The 26754-nt window shown below is 46.2% G+C and overlaps 1 protein-coding gene across 1 annotated transcript in view; it reads right to left on the reverse strand.

Moving 5' to 3' along the window:
• LOC118382292 (collagen alpha-1(XI) chain-like) overlaps window positions 1-26754 on the reverse strand; it is a 232488-nt gene that overhangs the window by 152162 nt on the left and 53572 nt on the right. Inside the window, 7 exon segments of the mRNA XM_052498236.1 lie at window positions 6610-6664; window positions 6845-6898; window positions 8030-8083; window positions 10922-10975; window positions 14845-14901; window positions 17171-17254; window positions 20556-20630. Of these exon segments, the coding sequence (XP_052354196.1) occupies window positions 6610-6664; window positions 6845-6898; window positions 8030-8083; window positions 10922-10975; window positions 14845-14901; window positions 17171-17254; window positions 20556-20630 (433 nt within the window).

Consider the following 26754-nt stretch of genomic DNA (forward strand, 5'->3'; position numbering starts at 1 on the left):
GTTTCTCTCTCTCTCTACCTATTCTACCTGGTTCTCCCCCTCTCTGCCCCTTCTCTCTGTTTCTCTCTCTCTCTACCTATTCTACCTGGTTCTCCCTCTCCCTCTCTCTGCCCCTTCTCTCTGTTTCTCTCTCTCTCTACCTATTCTACCTGGTTCTCCCTCTACCCCTTCTCTCTGTTTCTCTCTCTCTCTACCTATTCTACCTGGTTCTCCCTCTCTGCCCCTTCTCTCTGTTTCTCTCTCTCTCTACCTATTCTACCTGGTTCTCCCTCTCCCTCTCTCTGCCCTTCTCTCTGTTTCTCTCTCTCTCTACCTATTCTACCTGGTTCTCCCTCTCTGCCCCTTCTCTCTGTTTCTCTCTCTCTACCTATTCTACCTGGTTCTCCCTCTCTGCCCCTTCTCTCTGTTTCTCTCTCTCTACCTATTCTACCTGGTTCTCCCCCTCTCTGCCCCTTCTTTCTGTTTCTCTCTCTCTCTACCTATTCTACCTGGTTCTCCCCCTCTCTGCCCCTTCTCTCTGTTTCTCTCTCTCTCTACCTATTCTACCTGGTTCTCCCCCTCTCTGCCCCTTCTCTCTGTTTCTCTCTCTCTACCTATTCTACCTGTTTCTCTCTCTCTCTACCTATTCTACCTGGTTCTCCCCCTCTCTGCCCTTCTCTCTGTTTCTCTCTCTCTACCTATTCTAACTGGTTCTCCCTCTCTGCCCCTTCTCTCTGTTTCTCTCTCTCTCTACCTATTCTAACTGGTTCTCCCTCTCTGCCCCTTCTCTCTGTTTCTCTCTCTCTCTCTACCTATTCTAACTGGTTCTCCCTCTCTGCCCCTTCTCTCTGTTTCTCTCTCTCTCTCTACCTATTCTACCTGGTTCTCCCTCTCTGCCCCTTCTCCCTGTTTCTCTCTCTCTACCTATTCTACCTGGTTCTCCCCCTCTCTGCGCCTTCTCTCTGTTTCTCTCTCTCTCTCTACCTATTCTACCTGGTTCTCCCTCTCTGCCCCTTCTCTCTGTTTCTCTCTCTCTCTACCTATTCTACCTGGTTCCCCCTCTCTGCCCCTTCTCTCTGTTTCTCTCTCTCTACCTATTCTACCTGGTTCTCCCCCTCTCTGCCCCTTCTCTCTGTTTCTCTCTCTCTCTACCTATTCTACCTGGTTCTCTCCCTCTCTGCCCTTCTCTCTGTTTCTCTCTCTCTCTCTACCTATTCTACCTGGTTCTCTCCCTCTCTCTGCCCTTCTCTCTGTTTCTCTCTCTCTCTACCTATTCTACCTGGTTCTCCCTCAATGCGCCTTCTCTCTGTTTCTCTCTCTCTCTACCTATTCTACCTGGTTCTCCCTCTCTCTGCCCTTCTCTCTGTTTCTCTCTCTCTCTACCTATTCTACCTGGTTCTCCCTCTCTGCCCCTTCTCTCTGTTTCTCTCTACCTATTCTACCTGGTTCTCCCTCTCTCTGCTCTTCTCTCTGTTTCTCTCTCTCTCTACCTATTCTACCTGGTTCTCCCTCAATGCGCCTTCTCTCTGTTTCTCTCTCTCTCTCTACCTATTCTACCTGGTTCTCCCTCTGCCCCTTCTCCCTGTTTCTCTCTCTCTACCTATTCTACCTGGTTCTCCCCCTCTCTGCGCCTTCTCTCTGTTTCTCTCTCTCTCTCTACCTATTCTACCTGGTTCTCCCTCTCTGCCCCTTCTCTCTGTTTCTCTCTCTCTCTACCTATTCTACCTGGTTCCCCCTCTCTGCCCCTTCTCTCTGTTTCTCTCTCTCTACCTATTCTACCTGGTTCTCCCCCTCTCTGCCCCTTCTCTCTGTTTCTCTCTCTCTCTACCTATTCTACCTGGTTCTCTCCCTCTCTGCCCTTCTCTCTGTTTCTCTCTCTCTCTCTACCTATTCTACCTGGTTCTCTCCCTCTCTGCCCTTCTCTCTGTTTCTCTCTACCTATTCTACCTGGTTCTCCCTCAATGCGCCTTCTCTCTGTTTCTCTCTCTCTCTACCTATTCTACCTGGTTCTCCCTCTCTCTGCCCTTCTCTCTGTTTCTCTCTCTCTCTCTACCTATTCTACCTGGTTCTCCCTCTCTGCCCCTTCTCTCTGTTTCTCTCTACCTATTCTACCTGGTTCTCCCTCTCTCTGCCCTTCTCTCTGTTTCTCTCTCTCTCTACCTATTCTACCTGGTTCTCCCTCAATGCGCCTTCTCTCTGTTTCTCTCTCTCTCTACCTATTCTACCTGGTTCTCCCTCTCTGCCCCTTCTCTCTGTTTCTCTCTCTCTCTACCGATTCTACCTGGTTCTCCCTCTCTCTGCCCTTCTCTCTGTTTCTCTCTCTCTCTCTCTACCTATTCTACCTGGTTCTCCCTCTCTCTGCCCTTCTCTCTGTTTCTCTCTCTCTCTCTACCTATTCTACCTGGTTCTCTCCCTCTCTCTGCCCTTCTCTCTGTTTCTCTCTCTCTCTACCTATTCTACCTGGTTCTCCCTCAATGCGCCTTCTCTCTGTTTCTCTCTCTCTCTACCTATTCTACCTGGTTCTCACTCTCTCTGCCCTTCTCTCTGTTTCTCTCTACCTATTCTACCTGGTTCTCCCTCTCTGCCCCTTCTCTCTGTTTCTCTCTACCTATTCTACCTGGTTCTCCCTCTCTCTGCCCTTCTCTCTGTTTCTCTCTCTCTCTACCTATTCTACCTGGTTCTAACTCAATGCGCCTTCTCTCTGTTTCTCTCTCTCTCTCTACCTATTCTACCTGGTTCTCCCTCTCTGCCCCTTCTCTCTGTTTCTCTCTCTCTCTACCGATTCTACCTGGTTCTCCCTCTGCCCTTCTCTCTGTTTCTCTCTCTCTCTCTCTACCTATTCTACCTGGTTCTCCCTCTCTCTGCCCTTCTCTCTGTTTCTCTCTCTCTCTCTACCTATTCTACCTGGTTCTCCCTCTCTGCCCCTTCTCTCTGTTTCTCTCTCTCTCTACCGATTCTACCTGGTTCTCCCTCTCTCTGCCCTTCTCTCTGTTTCTCTCTCTCTCTCTCTACCTATTCTACCTGGTTCTCCCTCTCTCTGCCCTTCTCTCTGTTTCTCTCTCTCTCTCTACCTATTCTACCTGGTTCTCCCTCTCTGCCCCTTCTCTCTGTTTCTCTCTCTCTACCTATTCTACCTGGTTCTCCCTCTCTCTGCCCTTCTCTCTGTTTCTCTCTCTCTCTACTTATTCTACCTGGTTCTCCCTCTCTCTGCCCTTCTCTCTGTTTCTCTCTCTACCTATTCTACCTGGTTCTCCCTCTCTGCCCCTTCTCTCTGTTTCTCTCTACCTATTCTACCTGGTTCTCCCTCTCTCTGCCCTTCTCTCTGTTTCTCTCTCTCTCTACCTATTCTACCTGGTTCTCCCTCAATGCGCCTTCTCTCTGTTTCTCTCTCTCTCTCTACCTATTCTACCTGGTTCTCCCTCTCTGCCCCTTCTCTCTGTTTCTCTCTCTCTCTACCGATTCTACCTGGTTCTCCCTCTCTCTGCCCTTCTCTCTGTTTCTCTCTCTCTCTCTCTACCTATTCTACCTGGTTCTCCCTCTCTCTGCCCTTCTCTCTCTCTGCAGCCTAAGCTCCTAATTTAGCCTGACAGGGTCTGTGTGTCTCGTCTGAGGGTGTTTAGAGCAGTTGGCACAGAAAAAGACTGGGACTGGAGCTTGTATCATGATCATGCTTTTCAACATGCTGCTTGGCTCCACGTCTGGTTACAACTCTGTGGAAGAGATTGTTATCAGAGGATCAATTTGGCCACACTATTGGTCCAACTGTAAATCTGAACAAAAAAAATGACTTTGCACATTCATTTTTTAGATTACCACTTCAAAGCCATTCAAATGAGTTTTTACAATAATATTAGCTCCGCATTTCATTTCAGAATTAAAGACTTAGGTGATTGTATAATGTTGCACCTAAAGAAAACCTTGAGATTAATCAGAACAACAAGCTTATGTAGCCAAAAGTGTCAGACATTTTAATACCCCCCGCCGCCCTAAAAGTTGTGGCATTTTGTTTTTAGCCAATTTGGTCTTATCAAACGGGGCCAACAGTATTTCACCCATAAGCCTATAAACTTCCAAGTCCTGTTTCTCAGACCAACACTAGTCTATTGTTCAACAGGATAGATTTCTCCAGTATGGATCACCTGCCTCATTAAATCTGCCTGTAATTAACTTCAGATCCTCTGGAATGAGTGAGAGTATTAGACATAAAATACCAGTGTTTTGGGAACCCATTGCAGGCCTGATTAGGACTCATATTCTCTCTCTTTCACCATTAGAGGCTAGGGGGTTGACCCTTCATTTCAAAACTGGAGGTCATTGTTTTGTAGAGATTGAGAATATGTGACTCGTTTCAGGAAACTAGGCACATGTCACACTTCACAGGAGAGATGTTTAAACAAACTATTTGTTTTTGCCTTCTGGGACATGTCAACTTTTATGTGCTTTAATTACAAACTGCTATGCAATCTGTAAATATGAATACTATTCTTAAATTAGGAGCCTAGTTGGTTTATCCATGGAAAAAGTCAGCAACCTTCCCGCTAGCCATGATTGGTTGAGAAAATGAGTGGACTGGACATGCTGAGAGATGAGTTGGAATCAGGCTGCCATGATTGCTTGAAATTATGAGTGGAGTAGACATGCTGAGAGATGAGTTGGAATCAGGTTGAGATTATGAGTGGACTGGACATGTCGAGAGATGAGTTGGGATAGGCGTGTAGCACACATCGGTCTATAACATGAGCTGGTCAGTATGTGTAGGTAATCCTTTCTAACACAGCTTTTTTTTAAAGATATCACGTAGTAGAACTGCAAAAGTGTTGCTCTCCACTTTCTGGAGGACCGAGTTTTGAAATGAGTGTTATTAGAGAATGATAGCTCAGGAGACTGAGACAATTCTGCCGTTTGATTGCAAATATGCAGACAGAGTTGAAAAGAGAATACACAGAAGGCTATTGTAATAAATACCTGTCTCCGGATTACATCTTCAAACTAAGGGCAACCACGGCATCCGTGACAGAAATGTAGCTTGTCTAGCTAGCTGACAGAGAGGGGGAAGCGTCCATCCATGTATAAGAGAGTCTAGCTAGCTACATTTTCAAATATTACATGTTTCTAATGTTGTCAGAAAGTCATTTTCATTTCAAGCTAAAGCGTAATGTTAGATATCTAGCTAACGTTAGCTGGCTGGCTGGCTAGGCAACGTTACGTGTATGATCAGTGTAGTAATATTATTTGTATTTCAGAGCATTGCTAGCTAGCTAACATTAAACCTGGTTGGTTAGCCACCTGCAGATTCATGCAGGATAGTAACATTATGAGTTGGGGTTATGGTTAATTGTTTAGCTAGCTAGCTACATGTCTAAACAAAAGACTCCACTATCTATTTTTTTAATTTATTTTTTTAGTAGGCAAGTCAGAACAAATTCTTATTTTCAATGACGGCCTAGGAGCAGTGGGTTAACTGCCTTGTTCAGGGGCAGAACAACATATTTTGTACCTTGTCAGCTCGGTGATTTGAACTTGCAACCTTTCGGTTACTAGTCCAATGCTCTAGCCACTAGGCTACCCTGCCACCCCAATGCAAGTATGCAAGTAATTAGTTCAATAGAATGTTCATGATGTCACAGCGACAACTGTCAATAGACGTAGCTGATAAATTCACTCTGGCCATCTACTTCGATTTCAAAGCACTCTCGTCTGAGTGTGCCAGAGTGCAGAATAACTGATGAACTTACTAACAATAAACGACCAGTGTCAGTAGACATTGGCAAAAAAGCTTAATACATTGGTGCCATCAGCATAGTTAGTCACCAACACTCTGGATAAACATAAAAATAGCCTAACCAGCTCTTCTAAGGCAAGTAAAATAGTCAGAGTGAGCTGTTCTCTCATTTGTGTCTGGAAGTAGCTCGCAAGCTAGGTTACGTTAGCCAGTTAGCTTGGGTGCTTGACTGCTGTTGTTTGGTCAGAACGTTCGGATCAACCCTACTCCTCGGCCAGAGCATCCAGTCTCTGAACGCCCCGAGAGTGAAACGCTCTGAGTTTACGAACGGACAATCTGATAATGCTCTGAGTTTACCAACCCCCAGAGCACACTCTGAGCACACTCTGGCACTCCAGGCTGAATTTACCAAACCCACCGTAGTATAAACCAGCATTTAGTCTTGAAATCTATGGTTGTTTAGTACTGTACATGGCCTCACAAGTGATTCCTTAAATAGATGGGTGTAGCTAAGGCTTAATTAAGAAGGTGTGAACTATGCTGAATGGGTGTAGACAACGAGGAGATCTCCAGTAGGTTTACCAAAACATTCAAGGACCATTTTCTCAAAAATGGGATTACAAGTGTATCAACGTTCAAAGCACAATTACTTTCACATTGTTCCTCAACTGTAGTGTATGATATATCATTTTCTAGCTCTGAATCTCTACTTTTATCCAACGTACATTTTCATTTTTTTTCTACAAACGACCGAATCAAGCCGGTCGGTCACATGGTGTTTCCTGTTTGCTTCACCGGTCATTTCCTTGAAGGATAAAGGATCTCAACCATTCATTTCAGAACAGCCTATGGTCTTCTCATTTAGGGAGCGGTACACATGCAGGTGCTTGATACGTTACTGTTGCTCACCCTGTGTCCCTTGGCACCAGGTAGGCCGGGCAGGCCATCGAAGCCTCCGTCTCCCTGTAGAGAAACACAATGTGACAATGACCACCGAGTCCCCAGACTACACAGACATCAACATGTATACGTTTACAACACAGTGGTAGTGACCAACACAGAACAGTCACACGTAACAGACAGAGACATCATGTGCTTTTCATTCTCTGAGTAAAGTGACTAGTGGACAGAGACATCATGTACCTTAGACCCCGACTCTCCAGGCATTCCTCGGGCGCCAACTGCTCCACCACGACCCTGCGAGAGAGAGAGAGAGGGAGAGAGAGAGAGAAGCAGAGAGAGAGAGAGAGAGAGAGAGAGAGAGAGAGCAGAGAGAGAGGGAGGGAGAGAGAGAAGCAGAGAGAGAAGCAGAGAGAGAGGAAGAGAGAGAGGGAGAGAGAGAGAGAGAGAGAGAGAGAGAGAGAGAGAGAGAGAGAGGCAGAGGCAGAGGCAGAGAGAGAGAGAGAGGCAGAGGCAGAGGGAGAGAGAGAGAGAGAGAGAGGCAGAGGGAGAGAGAGAGAGAGAGAGAGAGAGAGAGAGAGAGGCAGAGAGAGAGAGAGAGAGAGAGAGAGAGAGCAGAGAGAGAGAGAGAGAGAGGCAGAGAGAGAGAGAGAGAGAGAGGGGCAGAGAGAGAGAGAGAGAGGCAGAGAGAGAGAGAGAGAGAGGCAGAGAGAGAGAGAGAGAGGGGCAGAGAGAGAGAGAGAGAGGCAGAGAGAGAGAGAGAGAGAGAGAGAGAGAGAGAGAGGCAGAGAGAGAGAGAGAGAGAGAGAGAGAGAGAGAGAGAGAGGCAGAGAGGCAGAGAGAGAGAGGCAGAGAGGCAGAGAGAGAGAGACAGAGAGAGAGAGGCAGAGAGAGAGAGAGAGGCAGAGAGAGAGAGAGAGAGAGAGAGGCAGAGAGAGAGAGAGAGAGAGAGAGAGAGAGAGAGAGAGAGAGAGAGAGAGAGAGAGAGAGAGAGAGAGAGAGAGAGAGAGAGAGAGGTTAAACATGGAAACCTCAAGACCAATCAGGCAATGGCATCTACCTGGAAATGCAATTACAGCCAATTATGTCATCATCTACTGCCAGGTTGTACGTTTTGGGATTTTTAACTGGATTTTAGAACATTCAGGGAATTGTTTGTTAATGATAAACCAGATCGTACACTGCACCCACACTACACACGACACACTACACACACACACAGCACACACACTACACACAGCACACAGCACCCACACTACACACTACACACTACACACACACACAGCACACACACTACACACACTATACACTACACGCTACACACACACTATACACTACACTCTACACTACACACACACTACACACACACTACACACACCACACACACCACACACACTGGATGAGGCAGAGTTCACTCGGTCCACTTACCCTCTTACCAGATTTGCCCATTTGTCCCGCAGACCCTTGGACTCCCCTGGAGCCCTGTGCAGGACACGTAATGATGGCCAGATTATAGTCAGCTAGGGAACATTCACTGAATAGGTATTAATTAAATATAGGTGTAGCTGTAGGTAACTGTAGGTGAGGTATAGGTAACTGTAGGGGAGGAACAGGTAACTGTAGTGGGGTATAGGTAACTGTAGTTAGATATAGGTAACTGTAGTGAGGTATAGGTAACTGTAGTGAGGTATAGGTAACTGTAGTGAGGTATAGGTAACTGTAGTGAGGTATAGGTAACTGTAGTGATGTATAGGTAACTGTAGTTACAGGTGACTGTAGTGAGGTATAGGTAACTGTAGTTAGATAAAGGTAACTGTAGTTAGATACAGGTAACTGTAGTGAGGTATAGGTAACTGTAGTTAGATATAGGTAACTGTAGTGAGGTATAGGTAACTGTAGTGAGGTATAGGTAACTGTAGTGAGGTATAGGTAACTGTAGTGAGGTATAGGTAACTGTAGTGATGTATAGGTAACTGTAGTTACAGGTGACTGTAGTTACAGGTGACTGTAGTGAGGTATAGGTAACTGTAGTTAGATATAGGTAACTGTAGTTAGATATAGGTAACTGTAGTGAGGTATAGGTAACTGTAGTGAGGTACAGGTAACTGTAGTGGGGTATAGGTAACTGTAGTTAGATATAGGTAACTGTAGTGAGGTATAGGTAACTGTAGTGAGGTATAGGTAACTGTAGTGAGGTATAGGTAACTGTAGTGAGGTATAGGTAACTGTAGTGAGGTATAGGTAACTGTAGTGAGATATAGGTAACTGTAGTGAGGTATAGGTAACTGTAGTGATGTATAGGTAACTGTAGTTACAGGTGACTGTAGTTACAGGTGACTGTAGTGAGGTATAGGTAACTGTAGTTAGATATAGGTAACTGTAGTTAGATATAGGTAACTGTAGTTAGATACAGGTAACTGTAGTGAGGTATAGGTAACTGTAGTGAGGTATAGGTAACTGTAGTTAGATATAGGTAACTGTAGTGAGGTATAGGTAACTGTAGTTAGATATAGGTAACTGTAGTGAGGTATAGGTAACTGTAGTGAGGTATAGGTAACTGTAGTTAGATATAGGTAACTGTAGTTAGATACAGGTAACTATAGTGAGGTATAGGTAACTATAGTGAGGTATAGGCAACTGTAGTGAGGTATAGGCAACTGTAGTTAGATACAGGTAACTGTAGTGAGGTATAGGTAACTGTAGTGAGGTATAGGTAACTGTAGTTAGATATAGGTAACTGTAGTGAGGTATAGGTAACTGTAGTGAGGTATAGGTAACTGTAGTGAGGTATAGGTAACTGTAGTTAGGTATAGGTAACTGTAGTTAGATATAGGTAACTGTAGTTAGATACAGGTAACTATAGTGAGGTATAGGCAACTGTAGTGAGGTATAGGCAACTGTAGTGAGGTATAGGTAACTGTAGTGAGGTATAGGTAACTGTAGTTAGATATAGGTAACTGTAGTTAGATATAGGTAACTGTAGTTAGATACAGGTAACTATAGTGAGGTATAGGTAACTGTAGTGAGGTATAGGTAACTGTAGTGAGGTATAGGTAACTGTAGTGAGGTATAGGTAACTGTAGTGAGGTATAGGTAACTGTAGTGAGGTATAGGTAACTGTAGTTACAGGTGACTGTAGTGAGGTATAGGTAACTGTAGTGAGGTATAGGTAACTGTCGTGAGGTATAGGTAACTGTAGTGAGGTATAGGTAACTGTAGTGAGGTATAGGTAACTGTAGTGAGGTATAGGTAACTGTAGTGAGGTATAGGTAACAGTAGTTAGATATAGGTAACTGGAGTGAGATATAGGTAACTGTAGTGAGGTATAGGTAACTGTAGTGAGGTATAGGTAACTGTAGTTAGATATAGGTAACTGTAGTGAGGTATAGGTAACTGTAGTGAGGTATAGGTAACTGTAGTTAGATACAGGTAACTATAGTGAGGTATAGGTAACTGTAGTGAGGTATAGGCAACTGTAGTGAGGTATAGGTAACTGTAGTTAGATATAGGTAACTGTAGTTAGATACAGGTAACTATAGTGAGGTATAGGTAACTGTAGTGAGGTATAGGTAACTGCAGTTAGATATAGGTAACTGTAGTGAGGTATAGGTAACTGTAGTGATGTATAGGTAACTGTAGTGAGGTATAGGTAACTGTAGTTAGATACAGGTAACTGCAGTTAGATACAGGTAACTATAGTGATGTATAGGTAACTGTAGTGAGGTATAGGTAACTGTAGTGAGGTATAGGTAACTGTAGTGAGGTATAGGTAACTGTAGTGAGGTATAGGTAACTGTAGTGAGGTATAGGTAACTGTAGTGAGGTATAGGTAACTGTAGTTAGATATAGGTAACTGTAGTGAGGTATAGGTAACTGTAGTGAGGTATAGGTAACTGTAGTGAGGTATAGGTAACTGTAGTGAGGTATAGGTAACTGTAGTTAGATATAGGTAACTGTAGTGAGGTATAGGTAACTGTAGTGAGGTATAGGTAACTGTAGTGAGGTATAGGTAACTGTAGTTACAGGTGACTGTAGTTACAGGTAACTGTAGTGAGGTATAGGTAACTGTAGTTAGATATAGGTAACTGGAGTGAGGTATAGGTAACTGTAGTGAGGTATAGGTAACTGTAGTGAGGTATAGGTAACTGTAGTGATGTATAGGTAACTGTAGTGAGGTATAGGTAACTGTAGTTAGATACAGGTAACGGTAGTTAGATACAGGTAACTGTAGTGAGATATAGGAACAGTAACTGTCTATGTTAAGTGCAGTATGATTATGAGTGGGTTTAGTAGTCTCCAGCTATGTGTTGAACCTCTCACCTGAGGACCAGGGTCTCCGGCATCACCTTTAAGTCCAGAAGAACCAGGAACTCCCTGAGACAAAGATGGACCAATGAGAAGCATGGACACAAACCTTGTTAGTCCTATTGGCTCGATCATCACCCCTCAGCCAGAGAGGAGTCCTATTGGTTGGATCATAACACCACTCAGCCAGAGAGGTGTCCTATTGGCTGGAACATAACACCACTCAGCCAGAGAGGTGTCCTATTGGCTGGAACAGAACACCACTCAGCCAGAGAGATGTCCTATTGGCTGGAACACAACACCACTCAGCCAGAGAGGTGTCCTATTGGCTGGAACAGAACACCACTCAGCCAGAGAGATGTCCTATTGGCTGGAACGGAACACCACTCAGCCAGTGGGAACTCCTTCAAGACTGGTGGAAAAGCATTCCTCATGAAGCTGGTTGAGAGAATGCTAAGATTGTGCAAAATTGTCATCAAGGCAAAAGGTGGCTACTTTGAACACTTTTTCGTTACTACATGATTCCATATGTGTCATTTCATAGATTGATGTCTTCATTATTATTCTACAATGGAGAAAATAGTAAAAAAATAAGAAAAACTATTTGACTGGTAGTGTATATTCATTTAAAACTTCATTTCCCCATTGATTTACTCATCTCCTGTAGCTTGTTATTGCCAGTTGACTGCCACAATAAATAGGTGTTAGGTGTGGCATTACAAGACATAAAGACAAATAGATTTAGCAAACTTCTAACTTCAGAATCATAAAGTAGAACAAAGTGAATGGTTTTAATCTAGCTAGGTCTGCTAGTTAAACATACAAAAAAAAACGATCTACCTGGCTAGCTAGGTAGCTAATTTATCCAGGTTGTCCCATTGACTTTGCATGTGCTCCGGTTGGCAAGCTAACCACTTAGTATGCATTCAACCATGGATATTTACATCAGTTAAACATGACAGACTGTATATATTAACGTAGCATGATCATACTGCATATTGTAGTGAGAAAACACATTTTAGAGCATCTAATCTAGACACTACTAGTGATTTAGCAATAGACACTACTAGTGATTTAGCAATAGACACTACTAGTGATTTAGCAATAGACACTACTAGTGATTTAGCAATAGACACTACTAGTGATTTAGCAATAGACACTACTAGTGATTTAGCAATAGACACTATTAGTGATTTAGCAATAGACACTATTAGTGATTTAGCAATAGACACTATTAGTGATTTAGCAATAGACACTATTAGTGATTTAGCAATAGACACTATTAGTGATTTAGCAATAGACACTATTAGTGATTTAGCAATAGACACTATTAGTGATTTAGCAATAGACACTACTAGTGATTTAGCAATAGACACTATTAGTGATTTAGCAATAGACACTACTAGTGATTTAGCAATAGACACTACTAGTGATTTAACAATAGACACTACTAGTGATTTAGCAATAGACACTACTAGTGATTTAGCAATAGACACTACTAGTGATTTAGCAATAGACACTATTAGTGATTTAGCAATAGACACTATTAGTGATTTAGCAATAGACACTATTAGTGATTTAGCAATAGACACTATTAGTGATTTAGCAATAGACACTATTAGTGATTTAGCAATAGACACTATTAGTGATTTAGCAATAGACACTATTAGTGATTTAGCAATAGACACTACTAGTGATTTAGCAATAGACACTATTAGTGATTTAGCAATAGACACTATTAGTGATTTAACAATACAGCCACTATTAGTGATTTAACAATAGACACTATTAGTGATTTAGCAATAGACACTACTAGTGATTTAACAATAGACACTACTAGTGATTTAACAATAGACACTACTAGTGATTTAACAATAGACACTACTAGTGATTTAACAATAGACACTACTAGTGATTTAACAATAGACACTACTAGTGATTTAACAATAGACACTATTAGTGATTTAACAATAGACACTACTAGTGATTTAACAATAGACACTACTAGTGATTTAGCAATAGACACTACTAGTGATTTAACAATAGACACTACTAGTGATTTAACAATAGACACTACTAGTGATTTAACAATAGACACTACTAGTGATTTAACAATAGACACTACTAGTGATTTAACAATAGACACTACTAGTGATTTAGCAATAGACACTACTAGTGATTTAACAATAGACACTACTAGTGATTTAACAATAGACACTACTAGTGATTTAACAATAGACACTACTAGTGATTTAACAATAGACACTACTAGTGATTTAGCAATAGACACTATTAGTGATTTAGCAATAGACACTATTAGTGATTTAACAATAGACACTACTAGTGATTTAACAATAGACACTACTAGTGATTTAACAATAGACACTATTAGTGATTTAGCAATAGACACTATTAGTGATTTAACAATAGACACTACTAGTGATTTAACAATAGACACTACTAGTGATTTAACAATAGACACTACTAGTGATTTAACAATAGACACTATTAGTGATTTAGCAATAGACACTACTAGTGATTTAGCAATAGACACTACTAGTGATTTAGCAATAGACACTACTAGTGATTTAACAATAGACACTACTAGTGATTTAGCAATAGACACTATTAATGATTTAGCAATAGACACTACTAGTGATTTAGCAATAGACACTATTAATGATTTAGCAATAGACACTACTAGTGATTTAACAATAGACACTATTAATGATTTAACAATAGACACTACTAGTGATTTAACAATAGACACTACTAGTGATTTAGCAATAGACACTATTAATGATTTAACAATAGACACTATTTGTGATTTAGCAATACAGACACTAGTTTTAAAAGCATAAAATGGGCTCCACTTTGTCTCACAAGTCAAGAACTATTGGTTTTAAAAGGGAAAACACAATATAATGATACTGGATTTTGTATAGCGCTGTTCTACCAACTGAGGTCCTCAAAGAGCTTTACACAGTAATGGGGAAACTCCCCTCCATCCACCACCAATCAGCAGCATCCTCCTTGGTGAGGCACTGCATCCATTTTGTGGTAGAACGCTCACCACAGGAGTTATATTGGCCTATTAGGAACGAGGGGAAGGATTTGGTGGCCATGACAGTATGAGGGCCAGATTTAGGCAGGACTCACAGGGTTAACACCCTTACTCTTACGATAAGTGCCATGGGGTCTTGACTGACCACAGAGGGCCAGGACGCTTGTTTAACGTCCTAATCAAAAGACGGCACCCTACGCAAGGCAATGTCCCCTTCACTGCCCTGGGGCAATGGGATCTCCTTAGACCAGAGGGGAGAGTGCTCCCTACTGGACCTTCAGCACCACTTCCAGCAGCATCTTGTCTCCCATCCAGGGACCGACCTGGACCAACCCTGCTTAGCTTCCGAGGTAAGCCAACTTTGGGATGCAGGGTGGTATCAAACGAATACAAACAAAAAAATGAATGCAATAGAATTGAAAAAAGAAGCTTCGAGCCTCTAATTGTGTTGGTTTTTCATCTCTACTCAGCCTCATCCATGGAAAACTCTAGGCTGAAGGCACTGTTATAGCTGGTGTATACCTTATGGATGGTTAGACGTAGGAAGATAGGATAAGTAATCCTTCTCACCCCCCTTTAAGATTTAGATGCACTATTGTAAAGTGACTGTTCTACTGGATGTCATAAGGTGAATGCACCAATTTGTAAGTCGCTCTGGATAAGAGCGTCTGCTAAATGACTTAAATGTAATGTAAATGTAAAAGATATCTCATAGGAAGAAGGGTAAAAGGCCAGGGTGAATTGTGACACGATACATTGTAGGTTTCTGACAGGGCAGTCAATGACCTGTGTTCACATTCCACGGGGAGACTTGGTAAGAGGGATGTGTCTTTTCTGTGTGTGTTATCAGGGGGGGGGGGGGACTAAAACTCACCACTGGACCTGATCTCCCTGTGAGACCCATTGGACCTGAGGGACCTCTCATGGCGAGCTGTGGGGTAGATGAAAGGGGATGGAGTGGGATGGAGGGGAGGGAAGGAGGATGGAAGGGGATGGGGGGGTGGAGGGGAGGGAGGGGAGATGGAGGGGGAGGGAAGGAGGATGGAAGGGGATGGGGGGAGGATGGAGGGAAGATGGAGGGGGAGGGAGAGGGGGGAAGGGATGACAAATCACCAGTCAGAGGGAGACAGATGAACATTCCTCACTCAGACACTACCTCACACCACACACCCTACCATCCTATTCCTCACTCAGACACTACCTCACACCACACACCATGCCATCCTATTCCTCACTCAGACACTACCTCACACCACACACCCATGCCATCCTATTCCTCACTCAGACACTACCTCACACCACACACCCTACCACCCTACCATCCTATCCCCTCACTCAGACACTACCTCACACCCTACCATCCTATTCCTCACTCAGACACTACCCCTCACACCTCACACCCTACCATCCTATTCCTCACTCAGACACTACCTCACACCACACACCCTACCATCCTATTCCTCACTCAGACACTACATCATACCACACACCCTACATCCTAATCCTCACTCAGACACTACCTCATACCTCAGACACTACATCATACCTCACACCCTACCATCCTATTCCTCACTCAGACACTACCTCACACCACACACCCTACCATCCTATTCCTCACTCAGACACTACCTCACACCACACACCCTACCACCCTACCATCCTATTCCTCACTCAGACACTACCTCACACCTACCATCCTATTCCTCACTCAGACACTACCTCACACCACACACCCTACCATCCTATTCCTCACTCAGACACTACCTCACACCACACACCCTACCATCCTATTCCTCACTCAGACACTACCTCACACCACACACCCTACCATCCTATTCCTCACTCAGACACTACCTCACACCACACACCCTACCATCCTATTCCTCACTCAGACACTACCTCACACCTCAGACACTACCTCACACCACACACCCTACCATCCTATTCCTCACTCAGACACTACCTCACACCACACACCCTACCATCCTATTCCTCACTCAGACACTACCTCACACCACACACCCTACCATCCTATTCCTCACTCAGACACTACCTCACACCTCACACACTACATCATACCTCACACCCTACCATCCTATTCCTCACTCAGACACTACCTCACACCACACACCCTACCATCCTATTCCTCACTCAGACACTACCTCACACCTCACACCCTACCATCCTATTCCTCACTCAGACACTACCTCATACCTCAGACACTACCTCACACCACACACCCTACCATCCTATTCCTCACTCAGACACTACCGCATACCTCAGACGCTACATCATACCTCACACCCTACCATCCTATTCCTCACTCAGACTCTCACTCATACCTGACACTCTCTCATACCTCAGACACTCTCTCATACCTCAGACACTCTCTCATACCTCAGACACTCTCTCATACCTCAGACAGTTTTCTCTTACTTTTTCTGTGATGTCATGGGCTTGTGAAACATTACGACGCAGTGGCCTACACTCATTCACCCCATCGTTTTCTTCTCTCTGTCTTTCCTCAGACACCTGTTCATCTGCTGTGCTGGCTCACCTGTGGGTCATTAACCCCATGTAGTGTGTTATAACTGTTGCCTGTTGTATGTGTCCCAATCAGGCTGTGTTTCTGTCTGTAGCCTGTTCAGCACATATCTCAGGGCCTCTCCTTTTAGTGTTGTACAAGGCCGAGCTGAACCTCTCAGCCCCACTAAATCCCCTCCCATCACCCTGCATCCCACCTAAAAGGCCTGTAATGTTGTAATACCCCCCCCCCACACACACACACACACACACACACACTCGCACACATCTTCCCCTAAACTACAGCTGTGTGAAAGGTCATACTACTGAAGGGCTAGAATGCTGAAACACCAATGGGTTTCTCTTCTAAATAAATAAAAGGGAGATATTGCCCAGAGGTTACACTGAACCCTGCTACCGCTCTGGTGTTTGGCCCTCCTCGGCCTGCTACAGCTCTGTTGTTTGGCCCTCCTCGGCCTGCTACAGCTCTGGTGTTTGGCCCTCCTCGGCCTGCTACAGCTCTGGTGTTTGGCCCTCCTCGGCCTGCTACAGCCCTGGTGTTTGGCCCTCCTCGGCCTGCTACAGCCCTGGTGTTTGGCCCTCTTCGGCCTGCTACAACTCTGGTGTTTGGCCCTCTTCGGCCTGCTACAGCCCTGGTGTGGTCACAACGTACTCACTCTGGCCTGGGAGAGAATAGCCTGTGCCTGGGCCTCTTGAGCAGACACCACAGGACCCTTCTCTCCATCCCCTCCGAAACGGAACTTTCACACAGAGAAACACACAGAGACACACACAGAGACACACACAGAGACACACACAGAGACACACACACACACACACACACAGAGACACACACAGAGAAACACGCAGAGACACACACAGAGAGACACACACAGAGAAACACGCAGAGACACACACAGAGAGACACACACAGACATACACAGAGACACACAGAGACACACACAGAGACACACACAGAGACACACACACAGAGACACACACAGAGAAACACAGAGACACACACAGAGAGACACACACAGACATACACAGAGACACACACAGAGACACACACACAGAGAGACACACACAGAGAAACACACAGAGACACACACAGAGAGACACACACAGACATACACAGAGACACACACAGAGACACACACAGACATACACAGAGACACACACAGAGACACACACAGAGACACACACAGAGACACACGAGAGACACACACAGAGAGACACACACAGACATACACACACACAGAGACACACACAGAGTCACACAGAGACACATAGAGGAACACAGAGGAACACAGAGACATACAGACACACACACACAGAGACACACACACACAGAGACACACACACACAGAGACACACACACACACACACAGAGACACACACACAGAGACACACAGAGACACACAGAGACACAGAGAGGAAAACATAGAGACACACAGAGACACACAGAGGAACACAGAGACACACAGAGAGACACACAGAGACACACAGAGACACACACAGAGACACACATACACACACACAGACACACACACAGAGACACACACACAGACACACAGAGACACACAGAGGAACACAGAGACATACAGACACACACTCACAGAGACACACACACACAGAGACACACACATAGACACACACAGAGACACACAGAGACACAGAGAGGAAAACAGAGACACACAGAGACACAGGGACACACAGAGGAACACAGAGACACACAGAGGAACACAGAGACACACAGAAGAACACAGAGACACACAGAGAACACAGAGGAACACAGAGGAACACAGAGACACACATGGGAACACAGAGACACACAGAAGAACACAGATACACAGAGACACACAGGGGAATACAGTGACACACAGAAGAACACAGAGACACACAGAGGAACACAGAGACACACAGAGGAACACAGAGACACACAGAAAAACACAGAGAAACACAGGGGAATACAGTGACACACAGAGACACACAGAGGAACACAGAGACACACAGAGGAACACAGAGGAACACAGAGACACACAGAGGAACACAGAGGAACACAGAGACACACAGAGGAACACAGAGACACACAGAGGAACACAGAGACACACAGAGGAACACAGAGGAACACAGAGGAACACAGAGGAACACAGAGACACACAGAGGAACACAGAGACACACAGAGGAACACAGAGACACACAGAGGAACACAGAGACACACAGGGGAATACAGAGACACACAGGGGAATACAGAGACGCACAGAGGAACACAGAGACACACAGGGGAACACAGAGACACACAGAGACACACAGAGGAACACAGAGGAACACAGAGGAACAGAGAGAAACACAGAGGAACACAGAGACACACAGAGACACACAGAGACACACAGGGGAACACAGAGACACACAGAGGAACACAGAGACACACAGGGGAACACAGAGGAACACAGAGGAACACAGAGAAACACAGAGAAACACAGAGACACACAGAGGAACACAGAGGAACACAGAGGAACACAGAGAAACACAGAGACACACAGAGACACACAGAGGAACACAGAGACACACAGAGGAACACAGAGACACACAGAGGAACACAGAGAAACACAGAGGAACACAGAGACACAGAGAAACACAGAGGAACACAGAGAAACACAGAGGAACACAGAGACACACAGGGGAACACAGAGGAACACAGAGAACACAGAGAACACAGAGACACACAGAGGAACACAGAGAACACAGAGGAACACAGAGGAACACAGAGACACAGAGACACACAGGGGAACACAGAGACACACAGAGGAACACAGAGACACACAGAGGAACACAGAGACACACAGAGGAACACAGAGACACACAGAGGAACACAGAGACACACAGGGGAACACAGAGACACACAGAGGAACACAGAGACACACAGAGGAACACAGAGACACACAGAGGAACACAGAGACACACAGAGGAACACAGAGAAACACAGAGACACACAGAGACACACAGAACACAGAGACACACAGAGACACACAGAGGAACACAGAGACACACAGAGACACACAGAGACACACAGAGGAACACAGAGACACACAGAGACACACAGGGGAACACAGAGACACACAGAGGAACACAGAGACACACAGAGGAACACAGAGACACACAGAGGACACAGAGAGGAACACAGAGACACACAGAGGAACACAGAGAAACACAGAGGAACACAGAGACACACAGAGACACACAGAGGAACACAGAGGAACACAGAGACACACAGAGAACACAGAGGAACACAGAGACACACAGAGACACACAGAGGAACACAGAGACACACAGAGAAACACAGAGGAACACAGAGACACACAGAGACACACAGAGACACACAGAGAGAACACAGAGACACACAGAGGAACACAGAGACACACAGAGACACACAGAGGAACACAGAGACACACAGAGGAACACAGAGGAACACAGAGACACACAGAGACACACAGAGGAACACAGAGACACACAGAGAACACAGAGACACACAGAGGAACACAGAGGAACACAGAGACACACAGAGAAACACAGAGACACACAGAGGAACACAGAGACACACAGAGGAACACAGAGACACACAGAGACACACAGAGACACACAGAGACACACAGAGGAACACAGAGACACACAGAACACAGAGACACACAGGGGAACACAGAGGAACACAGAGACACACAGAGGAACACAGAGAAACACAGAGACACACAGAGGAACACAGAGGAACACAGAGACACACAGAGGAACACAGAGGAACACAGAGGAACACAGAGACACACAGAGGAACACAGAGACACACAGTCGTTACAAAATAAAATCACAATCATACTGTGCACAATGAACATCTAAATATCAATCAAATATATGGATCAAGCAAGATGATCAATCAATTAATGTTTAAAGCCCTTTTTACATCAGCAGTTGTTAGAAAATGGATTTACCGATACATTTAAATAGTGGTAGATAATAGTGGTTGTTGGATTGGATGTAAATTCCCAATATTCCTGGTCTGGTACTTACTGGCAGCACCAGCATGGTACCAGGAGGACCTGGCAAACCGTCGGCTCCTGCAAGACCAGCCCGCCCTGCGGGACCCTGGGAAACAAAGTCAACAAGAGGAAAAGATTCCATGTTAGAACGTGTCCAGAGCGAGTGAGAGAGGGAGAGAGAGAGAGATAGACAGAGAGGGATATATACACACACACACACACATAATTGTCTTCCATCCATTTTAACACCAGCAGGATAGGACATGAGAGGAGAGGACAGGAGAGGAAAGGAGAGGACAGGAGAGGACAGGAGAGGACAGGAGAGGAAAGGAGAGGACAGGAGAGGAGAGGACAGGAGAGGACAGGAGAGGAGGACAGGAGAGGACAGGAGAGGAGAGGACAGGAGAGGACAGGAGAGGAGAGGACAGGACAGGACAGGAGAGGAAAGGAGGAGAGGAAGGAGGAGAGGACAGGAGAGACAGGAGAGGAAATGAGAGGACAGGAGAGGAGAGGAGAGGACAGGAGAGGAAAGGAGAGGACAGGAGAGAGAGAGGACAGGAGAGGAAAGGAGAGGACAGGACAGGAGAGGACAGGAGAGGACAGGAGAGGGCATGACAGGAGAGGAAATGAGAGGACAGGAGAGGAGGGAGGGGAAATGAGAGGACAGGAGAGGAAATGAGAGGACAGGACAGGACAGGAGAGGAGAGGAGAGGACAGGAGAGGACATGACAGGAGAGGACAGGAGAGGAGAGGAGAGGAAAGAGAGGACAGGAGAGGACAGGAGCGGACAGGAGAGGACAGGAGAGGAGAGGAGAGGAGAGGACAGGACAGGAGAGGACAGGACAGGAGAGGACAGGAGAGGAGGAGGAGAGGGACAGGAAAAGGAGAGGACAGGAGAGGACAGGAGCGGACAGGAGAGGACAGGAGAGGACAGGAGAGGAGAGGACAGGACAGGAGGGGAAAATAGAGGACAGGAGAGGACAGGGGAGGAAAAGGGAGGACAGGAGAGGAAAATAGAAGACAGGAAAGGACAGGGAAAGAAAATAGAGGACAGGAGAGGACAGGAGAGGAGAGAGGACTGGAGATGAGAGGACAGGAGAGGAAAGTAGAGGACAAGAGAGGACAGGAGAGGACAGGACAGGAGAGGACAGGAGAGGACAGGAGAGGAATGGAGAGGACAGGACAGGAGAGGAGAGGAAAAGAGAGGACAGGAGAGGACAGGAGAGGACAGGAGAGGACAGGAGAGGAATGGAGAGGACAGGACAGGAGAGGAGAGGAAAAGAGAGGACAGGAGAGGAAAATAGAAGACAGGAGAGGCAGAAGAGGACAGGAGAGGACAGGAGAGGACAGGAGAGGAAAAGAGAGGACAGGAGAGGACAGGAGAGGACAGGAGAGGACAGGAGAGGAAAAGAGAGGACAGGAGAGGACAGGAGAGGACAGGAGAGGAAAAGAGAGGAAAAGAGAGGACAGGAGAGGAAAAGAGAGGGAAGGAGAGGAAAGAGAGGACAGGAGAGGAAATTAGAAGACAGGAAAGGACAGGAGAGGAAAATAGAGGACAGGAGAGGACAGGAGAGGAAAATACAGGACAGGAGAGGACAGGAGAGGCAGAAGAGGACAGGAGAGGACAGGAGAGGACAGGAGAGGAAAAGGAGAGGACAGGACAGGAGAGGAGAGGAAAAGAGAGGACAGGAAAACAGAGGACAGGAGAGGACAGGAGAGGAAAGGAGAGGAATGGAGGAAATTAGACAGGAAAGGACAGGAGAGGAAAATAGAGGACAGGAGAGGACAGGAGAGGAAAATACAGGACAGGGAGAGGACAGGAGAGAAAAAAGAGAGAAAAGAGAGGACAGGAGAGGAGAGGAGAGGAGAGGACGGGAGAGGAGAGGACGAGAGGAGAGGACGGGAGAGGAGAGGAGGGGAGAGGAGAGGAGGGAGAGGAGAGGACGGGAGAGGAAAATACAGGACAGGAGAGGAGAGGACGGGAGAGGAAAAGAGGACGGGAGAGGAGAGGACGGAGAGAGGAGAGGAGAGGAGGGAGAGGAGAGGAGGGAGGAGGGAGAGGACGGGAGGAGAGGAGAGGACGGGAGAGGAGAGGAGGGAGAGGAGAGGAGAGGAGAGGAGAGGAGAGGAAAAGAGGACGGGAGAGGAGAGGAAAAGAGAGGAGAGGAGAGGAGAGGAAAAGAGGACGGGAGAGGAGAGGAAAAGAGAGGACAGGAGAGGACGGGAGAGGAGAGGAAAAGAGAGAAGAGGAGAGGAGAGGAAAAGAGAGAAGAGGAGAGGAGAGGAAAAGAGGACGGGAGAGGAGAGGAAAAGAGGACGGGAGAGGAGAGGAAAAGAGAGAAGAGGACAGGAGAGAAAAAGAGAGGACAGGAGAGGTGAGGAGTGGAGAGGAGAGGACGGGAGAGGAGAGGAAAAGAGAGAAGAGGAGAGGAGAGGAAAAGAGAGAAGAGGAGAGGAGAGGAAAAGAGGACGGGAGAGGAGAGGAAAAGAGAGGAGAGGAGAATAACCTCACTACCAGGTGACTGTACTGGAATATCTGTACTGAACATGTCGTGTCTAAGTGACTTAACAACTGTACCACAATTCACACTGCACCTGGGCTATAGGAACATTCATACTGCACCTGGGCTATAGGAACATTCACACTGACCCTGGGCTATAGGACCATTCATACTGCACCTGGGCTATAGGAACATTCATACTGCACCTGGGCTATAGAAACATTCATACTGCACCTGGGCTATAGGAACGTTCACACTGGGCTATAGGAACATTCACACTGCACCTGGGCTATAGGAACATTCATACTGCACCTGGGCTATAGGAACATTCATACTGCACCTGGGCTATAGGAACATTCATACTGCACCTGGGCTATAGGAACATTCACACTGCACCTGGGCTATAGGAACATTCATACTGCACCTGGGCTATAGGAACGTTCACACTGGGCTATAGGAACATTCATACTGCACCTGGGCTATAGGAACATTCACACTGACCCTGGGCTATAGGAACATTCATACTGCACCTGGGCTATAGGAACATTCACACTGGGCTATAGGAACATTCATACTGCACCTGGGCTATAGGAACGTTCATACTGCACCTGGGCTATAGGAACATTCACACTGGGCTATAGGAACATTCACACTGCACCTTAGAGGATAAGTTACGTTTTAGCCCAGGGATAAGATATATTTTAGCTCAGGGATAAGAGAGATTTTAGCCCAGGGATAAGAGATATTTTAGCTCAGGGATAAGAGAGATTTTAGCCCAGGGATAAGAGAGATTTTAGCTCAGGGATAAGAGAGATTTTAGCTCAGGGATAAGAGAGATTTTAGCTCAGGGATAAGAGAGATTTTAGCCCAGGGATAAGAGAGATTTTAGCCCAGGGATAAGAGAGATTTTAGCCCAGGGATAAGAGAGATTTTAGCCCAGGGATAAGAGAGATTTTAGCCCAGGGATAAGAGAGATTTTAGCCCAGGGACAAGAGAGATTTTAGCCCAGGGATAAGAGAGATTTTAGCCCAGGGATAAGAGAGATTTTAGCCCAGGGATTCACACTTGTACATTCTATAATAACCAGTAAGAAACGGGGTCAAGAACAACACATTTTCACTGTCACAATAAAAAAAGCGGAACTTTCAGGTAATTTGCATATGCTTGTGATGCCTGTTGATGTGTTCTGAACACTATATTAATGTAACGGCGTTCTTCGTTTGTCGAATGAGAGTCGGACCGAAATGCAGCGTGGTAGTTACTCATGACTTTAATGAATGAAGAGCGAAACATGAAATAACTATTACATATACAAAAACAACAAACGGAACGAGAAACCTATTACAGCCTATCTGGTGAAACTACACAGAGACAGGGGCAGCTCGGGACTGAGGGGCAGCTCGGGACTGAGGGGCAGCTCGGGACTGAGGGGCAGCTCGGGACTGAGGGGCAGCTCGGGACTGAGGGGCAGCTCGGGGCTGAGGGGCAGCTCGGGACTGAGGGGCAGCTCGGGACTGAGGGGCAGCCCAGAACTGAGGGGAAGCCCAGTACTGAGGGAAGCCCAGCACTGAGAGGAAGCCCAGTACTGAGATGAAGCTCAGGCAGGTAGTAGGCTCCGGTAGATCCTGGCTGGCTGGCGGAACTGGAAGATTCTGGTTGACTAGCAGATCTGGAAGATTCTGGTTGACTGGCAGATCTGGAAGATTCTGGTTGACTGGCAGATCTGGAAGAGACTGGTTGACTGGCAGATCTGGAAGAGACTGGTTGACTGGCAGATCTGGAAGAGACTGGTTGACTGGCAGATCTGGAAGAGACTGGTTGACTGGCAGATCTGGAAGAGACTGGTTGACTGGAAGATCTGGAAGAGACTGGTTGACTGGAAGATCTGGAAGAGACTGGTTGACTGGAAGATCTGGAAGAGACTGGTTGTCTGGCAGATCTAGAAGATCATGGCTGACTGGCGGATCTAGCTGCTCTATGCAGACTGACATATCTGGCTGTTTCATGCAGACTGACAGCTCTGACTGCTCCATGCAGGCTGACAGCTCTGACTACTCCATGCAGGCTGGCAGCACCTTGCAGACTAGCAGCTCCTTGCAGACTGGCAGCTCTGGCTGCTTCATGCAGACTGACAGCTCAGGCTGCTTCGAACAGGCAGGAGGCTCCGGCAGCGCTGTAGAGAAGGAAGGCTCCTCTGATACCGCTGAACAGGCGGGAGACTCCGACAGCGCAGGAGGGAAGGAAGGCTCTGACTGTGCTGAACAGGCGAGGTGCACAGAAGGCCTGGTGCGTGTTGCTGGAACTGGTGCTACAGGATCGAGGACACGCACAGGAAGCCTGGTGCGGGGAGCTGCTACTGGAGGACTGGTGTGTGGAGGTGGCTCTGGATAGACCGGACCGTGCAGGCGCACTGGAGCTCTTGAGCACCGAGCCTGCCCAAGCTTACCTGGCTCGATGCCCACTCTAGCCCGGCCAATAGGAAGGGCTGGTATGAACCGCACCGGGCTATGCACCCGCACTGGAGACACCGTGCGCTCCATAGCATAACACGGTGCCTGCCCGGTCTCTCTAGCCCCCCGGTAAGCACAGGGAGTTTGCGCAGGTCTCCATACTCCCTTTTAGCCTCCCCCCAATAATTTTTTTGGGCTGCTTTTCGGGCTTCCAACCGCGTCGCCGTGCTGCCTCCTCATACCAGCGCCTCTCCGCTTTAGCCGCCTCTATTTCTTCCTTGGGACGGCGATATTCTCCAGGCTGAGCCCAGGGTCCTTTCCCGTCTAATTCCACCTCCCATGTCCAATTCTCCAAGTGGTGCAGCCTCTCCCACTGCAACTGCTCTTCACGATTAACAGGGAGAGTAGGCTCAGGTCTGACTCCTGACTCTGCCACTCTCTCTCTGAGCCCTCCTCCAATAAATATTTGGGGGTTACTTTCGGTTTTCGTTCTGCGCCGCCGTGTCTTTCTTTTTGACTCCATTCGCCTATAGCCCTCTTCGCATTGCTCCAGCGAATCCCAGGCGGGCACCTGCACTCTCTCTGGGTCGGCCGCCCACCTGTCGATTTCTTCCCACGTCGTATACTCCATGCCTCTGCTGTTCATAACGTCCTCCCTTCGCTGCTGCCTGTTAACACGCTGCTCGGTCCGAGTGTGGTGGGTGATTCTGTAACGGTGTTCTTCGTTTGTCGAATGAGAGTCGGACCGAAATGCAGCGTGGTAGTTACTCATGACTTTAATGAATGAAGAGCGTAACATGAAATAACTATTACATATACAAAAACAACAAACGGAACGAGAAACCTATTACAGCCTATCTGGTGAACACTACACAGAGACAGGAACAATCACCCACAAAATACAAAGCGAAACTCAGGCTACCTAAATACGGTTCCCAATCAGAGACAACGAGAATCACCTGACTCTGATTGAGAACCGCCTCAGGCAGCCAAGCCTATGAAACACCCCTACTCAACCGTAATCCCAATACAACAAACCCCAATACGAACATACAATATAACATAAACCCATGTCACACCCTGGCCTGATCAAATAATAAAGAAAACACAAAATACTAAGACCAAGGCGTGACAATTAATAAGTTAATTTATACTATATTTATATTTATATATTATAATATTTATATCATCCTTCCATCTGAGGAAAAAAACCTGACAAGGAAATTAAATAAAACATGTGTTGCTATGACAACAAGGAAAACGTTTTCTATGCAGGCTG

This window comes from Oncorhynchus keta, chromosome 4 (genome assembly GCF_023373465.1).
Source record: "Oncorhynchus keta strain PuntledgeMale-10-30-2019 chromosome 4, Oket_V2, whole genome shotgun sequence".
Taxonomy (NCBI): Eukaryota; Metazoa; Chordata; class Actinopteri; order Salmoniformes; family Salmonidae; genus Oncorhynchus; species Oncorhynchus keta.